Raw genomic sequence first — 15704 nt, forward strand, 5'->3', positions numbered from 1 at the left:
TGAGGGCTATACATTGCAACATTTGATGATGGCTATACATTGAAACATTTGATGAGGGCTATACATTGAAACATTTGATGAGGGCTATACATTGAAACATTTGGTGAGGGCTATACATTGAAACATTTGATGAGGGCTATACATTGCAACATTTGATGAGGGCTATACATTGCAACATTTGATGAGGGCTATACATTGCAACATTTGATGAGGGCTATACATTGAAACATTTGATGAGGGCTATACATTGCAACATTTGATGAGGGCTATACATTGAAACATTTGATGAGGGCTATATTGAAACATGAGGGCTATACATTGAAACATTTGATGAGGGCTATACATTGAAACATTTGATGAGGGCTATACATTGAAACATTTGGTGAGGGCTATACATTGAAACATTTGATGAGGGCTATACATTGAAACATTTGATGAGGGCTATACATTGAAACATTTGTTGAGGGCTATACATTGAAACATTTGATGAGGGCTATACATTGCAACATTTGATGAGGGCTATACATTGAAACATTTGATGAGGGCTATACATTGAAACATTTGATGAGGGCTATACATTGAAACATTTGATGAGGGCTATACATTGAAACATTGTCAGAATGGTTACTTTTTATAATAATAAAGAAGTCTTTATGAAGTCAATGTCCATTGTGACAACGTATGCTTCTGAATGCACGTTCATTCCATAATGATGTTATGTATGAAATATATGAGTGTCTGTGTTCTTTTGCCTCATGTCAGGACTGATCGGTAATGGGAGAACTCATGTCAGTAGGCATAACACAGGGCTGATCGGTAATGGAAGAACTCATGTCAGTAGGCATAACACAGGACTGATCGGTAATGGAAGAACTCATGTCAGTAGGCATAACACAGGGCTGATCGGTAATGGGAGAACTCATGTCAGTAGGCATAACACAGGGCTGATCGGTAATGGAAGAACTCATGTCAGTAGGCATAACACAGGACTGATCGGTAATGGAAGAACTCATGTCAGTAGGCATAACACAGGGCTGATCGGTAATGGAAGAACTCATGTCAGTAGGCATAACACAGGACTGATCGGTAATGGAAGAACTCATGTCAGTAGGCATAACACAGGGCTGATCGGTAATGGAAGAACTCATGTCAGTAGGCATAACACAGGACTGATCGGTAATGGAAGAACTCATGTCAGTAGGCATAACACAGGGCTGATCGGTAATGGAAGAACTCATGTCAGTAGGCATAACACAGGACTGATCGGTAATGGAAGAACTCATGTCAGTAGGCATAACACAGGGCTGATCGGTAATGGAAGAACTCATGTCAGTAGGCATAACACAGGACTGAGGACTGACTAAGTTGGCTGAATATTTTCTTTAGACAATGTCAAAAAGACAAATGGGTAAATCAATCAAGACATAAGAACAAAAATAATCCAGCAAACAATATGTCTGTTCCCAAAAATGAATTTATCGTCACATAATAATACAAAGTTAAATAGCCAAAAGTCATTCAGCCAACATAAAAGACAGTCTGCTTTAAGCCCTGTCCGGTCAGGATAAAAGAGTGTTCTACAGCCTATATCCTTCATTAAAGTTCATCTGACAAAAACGAGACAACAGCCATCTGGTCTTTCTCATTCTCTTTGAAGAGAAAACTAATTAAAAGGAAGAAATAAACACGCTAAAGGAAGTGAAAATGAATGCCTTCCGAAGACACACTTTTTGGTGTCCGCAACTGTGGCTGGTAAAACAGGTTGTATAACCAGCCACGAGGGACACTGGCACATTGTTGTGATACGACTATTATGGGACAGACTCCATGGGACAGAAAGTATAGTAGTAGTATAGTTATGATTCTACATTTTACAGACGTCCAGCTCGAACTTAGTTTATTCAGACCCCTTCGCTTTTTCCACATTATGTTACATTACAGCCTTATTCTAAAATGGACTAAATAAAAACAATGAATGTTGTGACATGACTATTATTGACCTTATGGGACAGACTCCATGGGACAGATAGTATTGTAGTAGTATAGTTAGGATTCTACATTTTACAGATGTCCAGCTCAAACTTCGTTTTTTTGCACAATGAGAATTGGGTGAGACAAATGACTTGTATCACACATCTGCATCAACCATTACTGCAGCAACCATTACTGCAGCAACCATTACTGCAGAAACCATTGCTTGTACAGGCTTCATAACACTTCATTACCCTCTAAACCAGACATAAACACAACATACACAAGTGCTGAACTAAATGTTATAAGCCTGTCATCAAGATCAAAGGGCAAACATTTGAAAACATTGCTACCTATCGAGGGCAATTTAAAAGGACAAGAAAAAGAAGTCATTTATTGTCCATTTTCCTTACAGTCTACTGTATTATTTTGCTTCAACCTTTGTATCATTTCCTTCACGTCAAGGAGATTTCTTTAAGGTGAATTCCTCCAGCTTTGGGAAGAAAATAAAAATAGCTGAAAATAAGGCTGCTTTTTGTTTTTTTTACTCTTCTTTGTTCAACATTTCCTCCGCTTTTTCTTTTTCCTCTGTCCAGGGAGATAATAGACGTCTAGAATCTGAGGAGCAGTCGTTTTTTTGTGCTTAGTGTTTACTCTTTGTTGTTCTTTCTTCATCGTTTCAGGATGCTAAGCTAAGCGCTACGTCCTCCAAAGTCTATTCCAGTCTCCGCGTCTGTCTGGTCCCTCGTTTGGTTCGCACTTTTCTGCTACAAACAGATGGATTTTTTTTCTTCTTTCCGAGCCACTTTCTGACTCACAATGTTTTCTTCCTCTACCCTTGTTCAAACACTTCACAGAACTACTTGAGGCCGACGCTAGCGCATGGGCTTACACAACGGTGCTGCAATTTGTATTTTGTGTTGACATATTTATAGGCTTTCGTGTTCCTCGTGACATTATTACCCCATGTAAAGGTAATGTGTTCACGGTGTAATTCATGTGGGCTGTACGGATGGATAGAGTCAATGTCAGACTTCACAGAAAATCCCAAGAAACTAAGGAAACTCAGTACTGAATCAAGCCTTTTGCCTTCTGACGATGTATGTTAATTATACAATGATGTTATGTAGTATAGAAGTATGATTGCCTCATGTCAGTAGGCATAACACAGGTAGGTATTTCACAGGTAACTGTATTTTCATTGCTAAGAAATGTAATAGATTTGGCTTGGAGCTTCAGTCAGCCTTGGATACAAATTGATATAGAGGATGTACAGAAAGATGGCCTTCACTACTCAAAAATAGGCTATTCAAAGTCTCGCATCTGAGCCAGACAGATGGATACATACAGAGCATTCGGAAAGTATTCACACCTCATGACTTTTCCCACATTTTGTTACATTACAGTTTTTTTTTTCCAATCTACACACCATTTTTTTACATGTTTTATTTAACTAGGCAAGTCAGTTAAGAACAAATTCTTATTTACAATGACGGCCTACCAAAAGGCAAAAGGCCTCCTGCGGGGACAAGGGCTGGGATTAAAAATACAAATAAATTAAAGAAAAATATAGGACAAAACACCAGAGACACCAGAGACACCAGAGACAACACCGACACTACATAAAGTGAGACCTTTTTGCTGAAATATCACATTTACATAAGTATTCAGACCTTTTACTCAGTATTGTTAAAGCACCTATGTTAGCGATTACAGCCTCGACTCTTCTTGGGTATGACACTACAAGCTTGGCCCACCTGTATTTGGGAGGTTTCTCCCATTCTTTTCTGCAGATCCTCTCAAGCTCTGTCAGGTTGGATGGGGAGAGTCGCTGCACAGTTATTTTCAGGTCTCTCCAGAGATGTTCGATCGGGGTTCAAGTCCGGGCTCTGGCTGGGTCACTCAAGGCCATTCAGAGACTTGTCCCGAAGCCACTCCTGCGTTGTCTTGGCTGTGTGCTTAGGGTCACTGTCCTGTTGGAAGGTGAACCTTTGCCCCCAGTCTGAGGTCTTGAGTGATCTGGAGCAGCAAGCGGGCTGTCATGTGCCTTTGACTGAGGAGTGGATTCCGTCTGGCCACTCTACCATAGAGGCCTGATTGGTGAAGGGTTGCAGAGATGGTTATCCTTCTGGAAGGTTCTCCCATCTCCACAGAGGAACTGTTAGAGTGAACATCAGGTTCTTGGTCACCTCCCTGACCAAGGCCCTTCTCTCTCGATTGCTCAGTTTGGCTAGGTGGCCAGCTCTAGGAAGAGTCTTGGTGGTTAAAAACCTCTTCCATTTAAGAATGATGGAGGCCACTGTGTTCTTGGGGATCTTCAATGCTGCAGACATTTTTTGGTACCCTTTCCCATAATTGTGCCTCGACACAATCCTGTCTTGGAGCTCTACGGACAATTCCTTCAACTTCATGGCATGGTTTTTGCTCTGACATGCACTGTCAACTGTGGAACTTTATATAGACAGGTGTGTGCCTTTCCAAATCATCTCCAATCAATTAAATGTACCACAAGTGGACTCCAATCAAGTTGTAGAAACATCTCAAGGATGATCAGTGGAAACAGGATGCACCTGAGCTCAATTTCGAGGTCTCATAGCAAAGGGTCTGAATACTTAAAAAAAAAAAATTGAATACATTTGCAAAAATGTCTAAAAACCTGTATGGGGTATTGTGGGTAGATTGATGAGAATTGTTTTTATTTAATCAATTTTATAAGATAAGGCTGTAATGTAACAAAATGAGGAAAAAGGGGAAGAGGAAGAGGGGTCTGAATAGTTTCCGAATGCACTGTATACGGTTCACTATTTTAGTTTCTGGCTCTTGTTTGATATGAACTCTTACCCGTAAATGTGTATGAATCAAGAAAGCAATGTGGAATGCAACGTCACATAATAGTGAATAGTGGAAAAGCGTGAGAGCAAAAAACATATTACAGGAGGGACGTTGATGTCAAAAAATATTTATATAGTTCCAAGAACTCTTCTGTGGATCAGTAAGACTGTAGGAAGAACTACCAGCACATCTTTGCAATAAATGAAACAGTTCCTGATCATTCCCCACTCTGGTAGAGAAGTAGTACCATTCTCTCTAGCCCTCCCTCTTTCTCTCACCAGTGGGAAGACATGGGAGATCTTGCCGTCCGGTGGCAGCTTGGCTCCGAAGCCGTAGGCGGGGAACATCTTGTCACTGTCATAGTCCTGGATGATCTCCCCCACAGCCTTTAGGGCCATGGCGTAGGCATTCATCTGGTAGGGACTCATGTAGTGCAGAGAGGTGGGCTGGGATGGGTTACCTGGAACACAGCAACAGAGCATACATTATTTATTTATTTCAACCCATTTTCACAAATAGCAGCTGGTTAGCTAATTAGAGAAAGGTTAGCCATTTGTTGGCAAAAATATATGTCCAAGACCAGCAGCCAGCAGCACTGGTACTCATGGGGGCTGTGTGTCACGCCCTGACCTTAGATATCTCTGTTTTCTATATATTTTGGTTAGGTCAGGGTGTGACTAGGGTGGGTACTCTAGATTATTGTATGTCTAGGGTTTTTGTATGTCTAGGGGTTTTGTATGTCTATGTTTAGTTGCCTGTCAGCACTAGTTTGTATAGCTTCACGTTTGGTTTGGTTGTTTTTTGTCCATTCATTAAAAAGAGAATGTACGCATACCATGCTGTGCCTTGGTCCGATCCTTATGACGAGCGTGACACTATGTCAGATACTCGAGGGAGTGTAATTAGCTCAATATTAGGAGTTGAGAAATAATAATTAATAGAAAGAATAATTATTAGAAAGAAAATATTCTCCTCATTTATATTGTAGATACTGTATGTAATTCAAAATTGGTTTATTCTGTTGTTCCTAGCAATATTCATGAATATACCATGCAGTATACCATGTTAAATAACCCTGCTTTAGATGACAGGTTAGCATAATATTATTTCATAAGGATTTTAGGGAAACGTTAGTCCTTCAGTAGCCTAAAAGAGATGCTAATAAACAACAAACTGTATCAGTAATTTGGCTACACTTACCATTAGATGCTGTGAAATCGATGGCCACTGTGAAGTTGAGTTGCGTCCTGGTGAGACAATGATTAATTACGATGAATAACAAACTTTACCAGGCAAAAACATAATAAAGTCTAGAAAGGATATTGTTCGTTTAAACAACGCAAAACAATTTCAGACATGCACGCTAGACTGAGCAAGCCATCAACATCAGCCTCTAACGTTAATGGAACATCACTAAGATTGGCCTCTAATGTTTATGCAAAGTTATTAAGAGTGGACTCTAACATTAATACAAAGTTATTAAGAGTGGCCTCTAACATTAATGCAAAGTTACTAAGAGTGGACTCTAACATTAATGCAAAGTTATTAAGAGTGGCCTCTAACATTAATGCAAAGTTATTAAGAGTGGACTCTAACATTAATGCAAAGTTACTAAGAGTGGACTCTAACATTAATGCAAAGTTATTAAGAGTGGCCTCTAACATTAATGCAAAGTTATTAAGAGTGGACTCTAACATTAATGCAAAGTTATTAAGAGTGGACTTATTACTAAGAGTGGACTCTAACATTAATGCAGTGGACTCTAACATTAATGCAAAGTTATTAAAGTGGACTCTAACATTAATGCAAAGTTATTAAGAGTGGCCAAAAGTTATTAAGAGTGGCCTTAACATTAATGCAAAGTTAACATTAAGCAAAGTTATTGGACTCTCATTAACATTAATCTAACATTAATGCAAAGTTATTAAGAGTGGCCTCTAACATTAATGCAAAGTTATTAAGAGTGGCCTCTAACATTAATGCAAAGTTATTAAGAGTGGACTCTAACATTAATACAAAGTTATTGAGAGTGGCCTCTAACATTAATGCAAAGTTATTAAGAGTGGCCTCTAACATTAATGCAAAGTTGGACTCTAACATTAATGCAAAGAGTGGACTCTAACATTAATGCCTCTAACATTAATGCAAAAGACTCTAACATTAATGCAAAGTTACTAAGAGTGGACTCTAACATTAATGCAAAGTTATTAAGAGTGGGCTCACCCTCCCCGGATGAAGTCCACAAACGTGTATTCTGACTCCACTTTGAAGGACAGCAGTGTCACCTTCAGAGGATGGAGAGATGGAGGGAGAGAGAGAGAGAGAGAGAGAGAGAGAGAGAGAGAGAGAGAGAGAGAGAGAGAGAGAGAGAGAGAGAGAGGGCAGAGAGAAACAGGGTGATAGAAAGGGAGAGGGGGGGAGAAAATAGATGGAAAAGCAAAACCTTTACTGTATATGACATATCACATTGGCAATGAATCCTATCTATAAAACACAGACAGGTGGAGATGGGAAATCTCAAACGATACTCACTGTCCCTGAATTGACGTATTTCTTCTTCTTGCCTTTCTTTTTATGGTTTAGAACCTGAACAAAAACGTGTAGGGAAGGGAAAATTATATATTGGGGCGGCAGGGTAGCCTAGTGGTTAGAGTGTTGGACTAGTAACAGGAAGGTTGCAAGTTCAAACCCCCGAGCTGACACGGTACAAATCTGTCGTTCTGCCCCTGAACAGGCAGTTAACCCACTGTTCCTAGGCCGTCATTGAAAATAAGAATTTGTTCTTAACTGACTTGCCTAGTAAAATTTAATTAAAAAATAAAACAGATTGATACAGATGTCTTAGAAAAGAGGACTGTTTGATTTCACCATATCGTTCAGAGCATGTGTGGTAAGGAAAGAAATTGGACCGAATCTAACATTTTATATTATAAGAGATGGAAGACAGATGAAAAATAACTATTTTTATAGCGGGGATATTTGAGTGTAGTCGTAACATTCGGAAAATCACAAAAATGCTTCACTGCTCATCTCATTATTAAAGATACAATATGACAAACAGTTGTAATATAGGAAGCTGAGGATGTGTCCTTAAAGCTGCAATATGTAACTTTTTGGGCGACCCAACCAAATTCACATAGAAATGTGAGTTATAGATGTGAGTTATTGGGGTGGCAGGTAGCCTAGTGGTTAGAGCGTTGGACTAGTAACCGAAAGGTTGCAAGATCGAATCCCTGAGCTGACAAGGTAAAAATCTGTAGTTCTGCCCAGTTGAAAGAGTACCATACTGCCCAGTTAACCCACTGTACCTATGCCATCATTGAAAATAAGAATTTGTTCTTAACTGACTTGCCTAGTTAAATAAAAAAAAGAATGTTTTCTCTATGGAAGCAGTAAAGGTGCACTATTTCTATGCTTCCCATTCTTCAGTTTTGTTTTTGCGTCTTTTACTTTTGGTTTTACGCATAAGCTTCAAACAGCTAAAAATATAATATTTTTGGTTATGGAAAATATATTATATGCTACAATGACTGTCTAAAATATACCTGCTGTTTTTTCACATAAACTGAAATTAGGCAAACTATTCACATTTTTGCAACCAGGAAATGGTGGAGCAATTTCTGCATAGTGCACCTTTAAACAGTACAAGTCAGTTGAAAATGTCCTACAAATATAAACATTTTAATAAATGCTCACCCCTATGAGCAAAATACATTTTTATTTGTATTTTTTATTCCCCCCCCCTTTACTCCCCAATTTCATGGTATCCAATTGTTTAGTAGCTACTATCTTGTCTCGTCGCTACAACTCCCGTGCGGGCTTGGGAGAGACGAAGGTTGAAAGTCATGCGTCCTCCGATACACAACCCAACCAAGCCGCACTGCTTCTTAACACAGCGCGCATCCAACCTGGTGCACGATGACTACCGGCTAAACCCTCCCTAACCCCGGCACGGACCTCCCGGTCGCGGCCGGTTACGACAGAGCCTGGGCGCGAACCCAGAGTCTCTGGTGTGACAGCTGGCGCAGCAGGACAGCGCCCTTAACCACTGCGCCACCCGGGAGGCCAAAATACTATTTTTTTTAATGTATTTTTCAGCTGAAAATATTTTTCAACATCTTGTGCTCACTAGGATACATGCTTAAGTGTTGCAGGCTGTAAGTGTTCCCTGTTCTTGTCTTTTTTTTTACCTCATAGACGTTGAACTGGCTCTGGCCTCTGGAGAATTCTCTGTAGCTGGTGGTGAACTCGCCAATGAAGTCATGACTGTGGGAATAGTTGCGAGAGTAACACCTGCAGCATCTGAAAGAGTACCATACTGAAGGAAACACCAACCCCGGCCCCTCATCTTCATCTAAATAGCATCACCTAAAGCCAAATAGGACATGCCTGCTTTCAATCGACATGTCCTATTTAGAGAGGAAGCCCCATCAGTAGCCACCATCAGTGAAGAAGGAAGGGAAAGAGGACAGAGAGATGGAGGGAGGGAGGCAGTCTACACTCCCATTCCCTTCATAAAAAAGGGGACAGAGATGGAGGAAGGAGGTCAACACTCATATTCCACTCATAAAGAAGAGGACAGAGAGGAAGGGAGGGAGGGAGGAGGTCAACACTCATATTCCACTCATAAAGAAGAGGACAGAGAGGAAGGGAGGGAGGGAGGAGGTCAACACTCATATTCCACTCATAAAGAAGAGGACAGAGAGGAAGGGAGAGTGGGAAGGAGATATGGAGGGAGGGAGGAGGTCAACACTCATATTCCACTCATAAAGAAGAGGACAGAGAGGAAGGGATAGTGGGAAGGAGATATGGAGGGAGGGAGGAGGTCAACACTCATATTCCACTCATAAAGAAGAGGACAGAGAGGAAGGGAGAGTGGGAAGGAGATATGGAGGGAGGAGGTCAACACTCATATTCCACTCATAAAGAAGAGGACAGAGAGGAAGGGAGAGTGGGAAGGAGATATGGAAGGAGGGAGGAGGTCAACACTCATATTCCACTCATAAAGAAGAGGACAGAGAGGAAGGGAGGGAGGGAAGGAGATATGGAGGGAGGAAGGAGGTCAACACTCATATTCCACTCATAAAGAAGAGGACAGAGAGGAAGGGAGGGAGGGAAGGAGATATGGAGGGAGGGAGGAGGTCAACACTCATATTCCCTTTCATAAAGAAGGGGACAGAGAGATGGAGTGAGGGGGAGAGAGGGAGGGAGAGTTGGAGGGAGATGAAGAGAGATGGATGGAGATGAAGGTAGGGAGAGATGGAGGGAGGTCAACACTCACATTTCCCGCATAAAGAAGGAACAGAGAAATGGAGGGAGAGGGATGGAGGGAGGGAGAGAGGAAAAGAGATATGGAGGGAGGAGGTCAACACTCATATTCCCCCCATAAAGACGGGGACAGAGATGGAGGGAGAGAGAGTGATATGTACACTCTCCATTCTCATATCACATCTGACTTTTTAAAGTTCCAGTCAGTGATTTGTGGTTGTGTGTGCTAACCCTAAACCAGAACCTTATGAGATAGAGTCCCCCATTTTGAGATTCTCCTCCAGAGAAAGGACGAGGGATGACATTTGAGGGAGATTTGGAGCGTCTGATTGTAAATTAAATGAATGAAACGAGAGGGAGTGGAATAGAGAATAGCGAGAGAGAGAGAGAGAGAGAGAGAGAGAGAGAGAGATGGAGGGAGGGAGGGAGGGAGGGAGGGAGGGAGAATAGAGCGAGAGAATAGAGCGAGAGAGAGAGAGAGAGAGAGAGTAGAGAGAGAGAGAGAGAGGGAGAGTAGAGAGAAAGAGAGAGACAGAGAGAAAATTACCTTCCATTTCGGTCCCAATCATACACATCCACCTTGACTGTCCTGGAGAGAGGGAAGATAAGAGAGAAAGATGAGAATCACAGAGAGGTGTGTGTCTGCGTGTGTGTGTCTGTGTGTGTTCCAAGTCAGTGATATATGAGGCATACAGTAGTTCACCCACCAACTATGAAGAATTGTTCAAACATTATTCTCAAATGGTCACACAGATGCATTTTCACTCACCTTAAAGGATTTTACCCAGTCAAACGTATTATGTAAATAGAAAACTATATACTGTTTATTGAATTAATTAACAATATAATATGTTTAATTTGTGTGAATCACAATTCACAAGTATATCAAAAGCTGTATCCACTAGCAATACATTCCAAAGTAATAGTGTGTGTTTGTGTGTGGATGTGTTTGTGTGTGTTTGATAACCCGAGATAAACTAAACATTGTGGAACCTCCATGTTGGTCCCAATAACACCAGTGATGGCCTCTGAGACAATATGGCCGACTGCTGGCATTATTCTGACCACCACAGAGCATTATGGGTACAGTAGTACATCATGCTACAGCAACATTCCAAAATCATCAGTATTGAGGGCAGACAGGACTTAGTCCCACAGTCTTGCCAATGGCTCAGCTATCAAGGTGCTGGCAACATCAGAGTTTGATTCTGGCATGGACCATACTGGAGAATATACTGCTGTAGCCTATTCTCATTTTTACATTGCTTCTTTTTTGTGTCCTTTACCAGCGCTTTGAGATTCTCTCTGTAATGGAAAGCACAATGAAATAAATACATATTTATAATTTATTAGGTTGCTTTGGATGAAAGCTTCTGCTGAAATTCCCCAAAATGGCTAATGTGGTCATCTCTTTGCCTTGGGGGCTAAGTGACTTTTGACCTATGCTGTTGGCTGTCTGTGTGTCACTCACCTATCATAGTCTCCGTTACAGAGTGCTCGTACAGGGATGGTGAAGGGCTGCCAAACAGGGTTCAGAGTATTCTTTATTACCTCTGTCTTATGGCAGATGGTGAACCTACAGTACACAGCAAACACAAGGAGCTCTGACTACAGATACTGTACAGGGATGGAAAGGTATTAACCACAAATACCAAAGAATATGGTGAACCAACAGAAATAGAATGACTTATAAGGGTACAGTCGAATGGCCGTGGTCTGAGGGGCTTTCCCCCCGCTTCTAGTAATTATATTTGTATGGACCCGAAGAAATTCCTGCCAGTGATGGCAAATGAGAGGCTCATTTTAACGTCTATGAAGTGGGTACAGGGCACACACAAAGCATAGCGCTATCAACCACAAACACCAAGGAAATGAAAGCGTTGTTCTCTCCAAAATCAACATTTTGACAGATGTGATACATAACAGACGATGTGGGAAGTTAACTCATCTTGATACACACGCATGCCCACCACACAGACATAAACACACACACTCACGTTCCGTCTTCATTGCTGCGGTAGAAGACCAGGAAGGGATCTGACTTGCCGAAGAAGTCTTTTTTGTCCAGCTTGTTGGCACACAACTGCATAGTGGCAATGTCCTGAAAGAAAAGACAAGTCTCAGACAAGTCTAAACATTAAACCAAGGTGGTGGTATTAATCGGAAAAGTATTCAGACGCCTTGACTTTTTCCACATTGTTACGTTACTGCCTTATTCTAAAAATGGATTACATTTTTTACCCGCCTCAATTTACACACAATATCCCATAATGACAAAGTAAAAACGGGTTTCTAGATTTGTTTGCAAATTTAAAAAAATATATATAAAATAGTGAAATATAAAAATATACATAAGTATTCAGACCCTTTTCTCAGTACTTTGTTGTAGAACCGTTGTCAGCGATTACGGCCTCGAGTCTTCTTGGGTATGACGCTTCAAGCTCTGTCAGGTTGGAAGAGGAGCGTCGCTGCACAGCTATTTTCAGGTCTCTCCAGAGATGTTAGATCGGGTTCAAGTCTGGGCTGTGGTTGGGCCACTCAAGGACATTCAGAGACGTGTCCCAAAGCCACTCCTGCGTTGTCTTGGCTGTGTGCTTAGGGTCACTGTCCTGTTGGAAGGTGAACCTTCGCCCCAGTTTGATGTCCTGAGCACTCTGGAGCAGGTTTCATCAAGGATCTCTCTGTACTTTGCTCCATTTATATTTATCTCGATCCTGACTAGTCTCCCAGTCCCTGCTGCTGAAAAACATCTCCACAGCATGATGCTGCCATCACCATGCTTCACCGTAAGGATGATGCCAGGATTCCTCCCCATGTGACGCTTGGAATTCAGGCCAAATAGTTCAATCTTGGTTTCATCAGACTAGAGAAAATTGTTTCTCATGGTCTGAGTCCTTTAGGTGACTTTTTGCAAACTCCAAGCGGGCTGTCATGTGCCTTTAACTGAGGAGTGGATTCCATCTGGCTACCATAAAGGCCTGATTGGTGGAGTGCTGCAAAGATGGTTATCCTTCTGGAAGGTTCTCCCATCTCCACAGAAGAACTCTGGTGCTCTGTCACCCCCCTGAGCAAGGCCCTTCTCCCTCAATTGCTCAGTTTGGCCGGGTGGCCAGCTCTAGGAAGAGTCTTGGTGGTTCCAAACTTCTTCCAGTTAAGAATGATGGAGGCCACTGTGTTCTTGTGGACCTTCAATTCTGCAGAAATGTTTTGGTACCCTTCCCCAGATCTGTGCCTCGACACAATCCTGTCTCTGACGTGTACTGTCAACTGAAGGGAACTCAATATAGACAGGTGTGTGCCTTTCCAAATCATATCTAATCAATTGAATTTACCACAAGTGGACTCCAATCAAGTTGTAGAAACATCTCAAGGATGAACAATGGAAACAGGATGCACCTGAGCTCAATTTGAGTCTCATAGAAAAGGGTCTGAATATTTATAAGGTTTTTCTGTTTTTAATTTGAATAAATTTGCAAAAATGTCCAAAAACATATTTTAACATATTCAAATATAAAAATGTTGCTTTTTAACTATTTTTTTACAGCCAAGTGTTTATGATAAAAGTTGATTCTTGTTTGGAAATGGTTTAGGGGTTGACAGGTTGGATTCAGCAACAAATCAACGCACTTTCTATCACCATACTATAGCTCTTGTCTGCAGTCAAATCACCAAATCGCCCTCTAGTGGCCTCAAGGGTGGAATATTATTAATATTTTTCTTAATTTGATGATAATAAATATTATTTTTTTAAACCTGCAGAAAATCCGGTGTTTCTAAGTCAAACGTTTTTGTTATATTTCAGTCTTCTGTGATGTATATAAAGCGTAATCTTGGGATACAACCTAAAATTGAATACATTTCAACTCTATATCTGACATGGTATAGGTGTCTTCTTTTTTTAATCCCATTAGTAACCATGTAATAAGATAAAGAGTACCAATAAACGTAATGGTAAAAGTCACTGAAAGTTTTGAGCTAAAGCTGCATTAAGTAACCTTTTGGGTGACCCGACCAAAGCATGTAGAAATGTGAGTTATAGATCTGTCATTCTCATTGAAAGCAAGTCTAAGTAGCGGAAGATATGTTCCGTGTGTGCTATTTCTATGCTTTTCACGCTTAAGTTTTTGCATCTTTTACTTTCAGTTTTGTACACCGGTGTTCAATTAAGCTGAAAATAATATAGTTTGGATTATTGAAAAGACATTGCACAGTGGTTTATACGGTACAATAAATTCTCTACACTGCTGGTTTTGTCACTAACTGAAATTAGGCAAACTATTAGAATTTTAGCAATCAGGAAATGTCGGAGCGATTTCTGCATATTGCATCTCTAACAAGTATGCTGTTAACATCCATATTCATCATATTTCACAGGGAAACCTCTGAGAAAGCCAAAACAAAAGACTCTACCGAGGTGGAGCAGCTCAACCATATAAATAGAATAGAATAGATAGACCATCACAGAACATTGACTTGAATGGGTATTACCGTTTTAGTAACTACATTTTTATGAGCCTGACATCCTGTGGAAATCACATCTTTAGGAGATCTGGGCGAGGTAGCAGAGTAAACACAACATTTAATCTAGCATGCCCCTTCCTTTCTTTGTCTGTAATGAACGATACACTTTACTATATTCTCTATGTTTGATGATACAGAACTATGCATTCACAAGTTTTCAGAGCCCTATCCCGATACCCCCAATAGAGATGGAATGAGAATAATACTTCATCTCAATGGGTATTTCTCTGTTTTCTCCTCATTCATTGGACAAATCATTCCCAGGAAGTCAAACTGTGTGTGTGTGTGTGTGTGTGTGTGTGTGTGTGTGTGTGTGTGTGTGTGTGTGTGTGTGTGTGTGAGTGAGTGAGTGAGTGAGTGAGTGAGTGAGTGAGTGAGTGAGTGAGTGAGTGAGTGAGTGAGTGAGTGAGTGAGACATAATAACGGAACATAACCTGTCTCTAATTATTCACCCACCAAGAAAAAGAGGAAAACATTTGAGATAAAGAGATAACTAATTCATAAATGAGTGGAATCGTCACTGTCGTTGTTCACTGTCTGGATGTATATTTACTCCAATATTGTTGTCTGCATTACCTGACAGAATGATAATCTTTCACTGCCTGTGCCCCAAATGGCACCCTATTCCTAGTAGTGGGGCCCAAAGGGTTCTGGTCACAAGAAGTTTGCTATGTAGTTAATAGGATCGTTTTGGGACATTACAACAATTTTATATTCTGTCATGATGCTGAAGGCATCTAGCCTAAAGTACAGATATGACCTAGTAGAGATATGATCTAGCCTAAAGTACAGATATGACCTAGTAGAGATATGACCTAGCCTAAAGTACAGATATGACCTAGTAGAGATATGATCTAGCCTAAAGTACAGATATGACCTAGTAGAGATATGATCTAGCCTAAGGTACAGATATGACCTAGTAAAGATATGAACTAGTAGAGATATGATCTAGTAGAGATATGACCTAGTATAGATATGATCTAGTAGAGATCTGTCTTAGTATAGATATGATCTAGTATAGATATGATCTAGCCTAAAGTACAGATATGACCTAGTAAAGATATGAACTAGTAGAGATATGATCTAGTAGAGATATGACCTAGTATAGATAT

The 15704-nt window shown here is 40.6% G+C and overlaps 1 protein-coding gene across 3 annotated transcripts in view; it reads right to left on the bottom strand.

The window, feature by feature from the left end:
- The window catches only part of LOC115123446 (copine-9-like), an 87788-nt gene that overhangs the window by 35227 nt on the left and 36857 nt on the right, over positions 1-15704 (bottom strand). For 2 of the 3 annotated variants that reach the window (XM_065003921.1, XM_065003915.1), the window contains 8 exons: positions 12069-12172; positions 11543-11647; positions 10619-10660; positions 8994-9105; positions 7336-7389; positions 7027-7088; positions 6004-6050; positions 5082-5263 (listed from right to left, as the gene is read on the bottom strand). In XM_065003921.1, the coding sequence (XP_064859993.1) occupies positions 5082-5263; positions 6004-6050; positions 7027-7088; positions 7336-7389; positions 8994-9105; positions 10619-10660; positions 11543-11647; positions 12069-12172 (708 nt within the window). The remainder of the gene's footprint in view (positions 1-5081; positions 5264-6003; positions 6051-7026; positions 7089-7335; positions 7390-8993; positions 9106-10618; positions 10661-11542; positions 11648-12068; positions 12173-15704) is intronic. The other variant, XM_065003926.1, reaches the window with a different exon arrangement.

The sequence above is a fragment of the Oncorhynchus nerka genome, linkage group LG2, assembly GCF_034236695.1.
Source record: "Oncorhynchus nerka isolate Pitt River linkage group LG2, Oner_Uvic_2.0, whole genome shotgun sequence".
NCBI lineage: Eukaryota > Metazoa > Chordata > Actinopteri > Salmoniformes > Salmonidae > Oncorhynchus > Oncorhynchus nerka.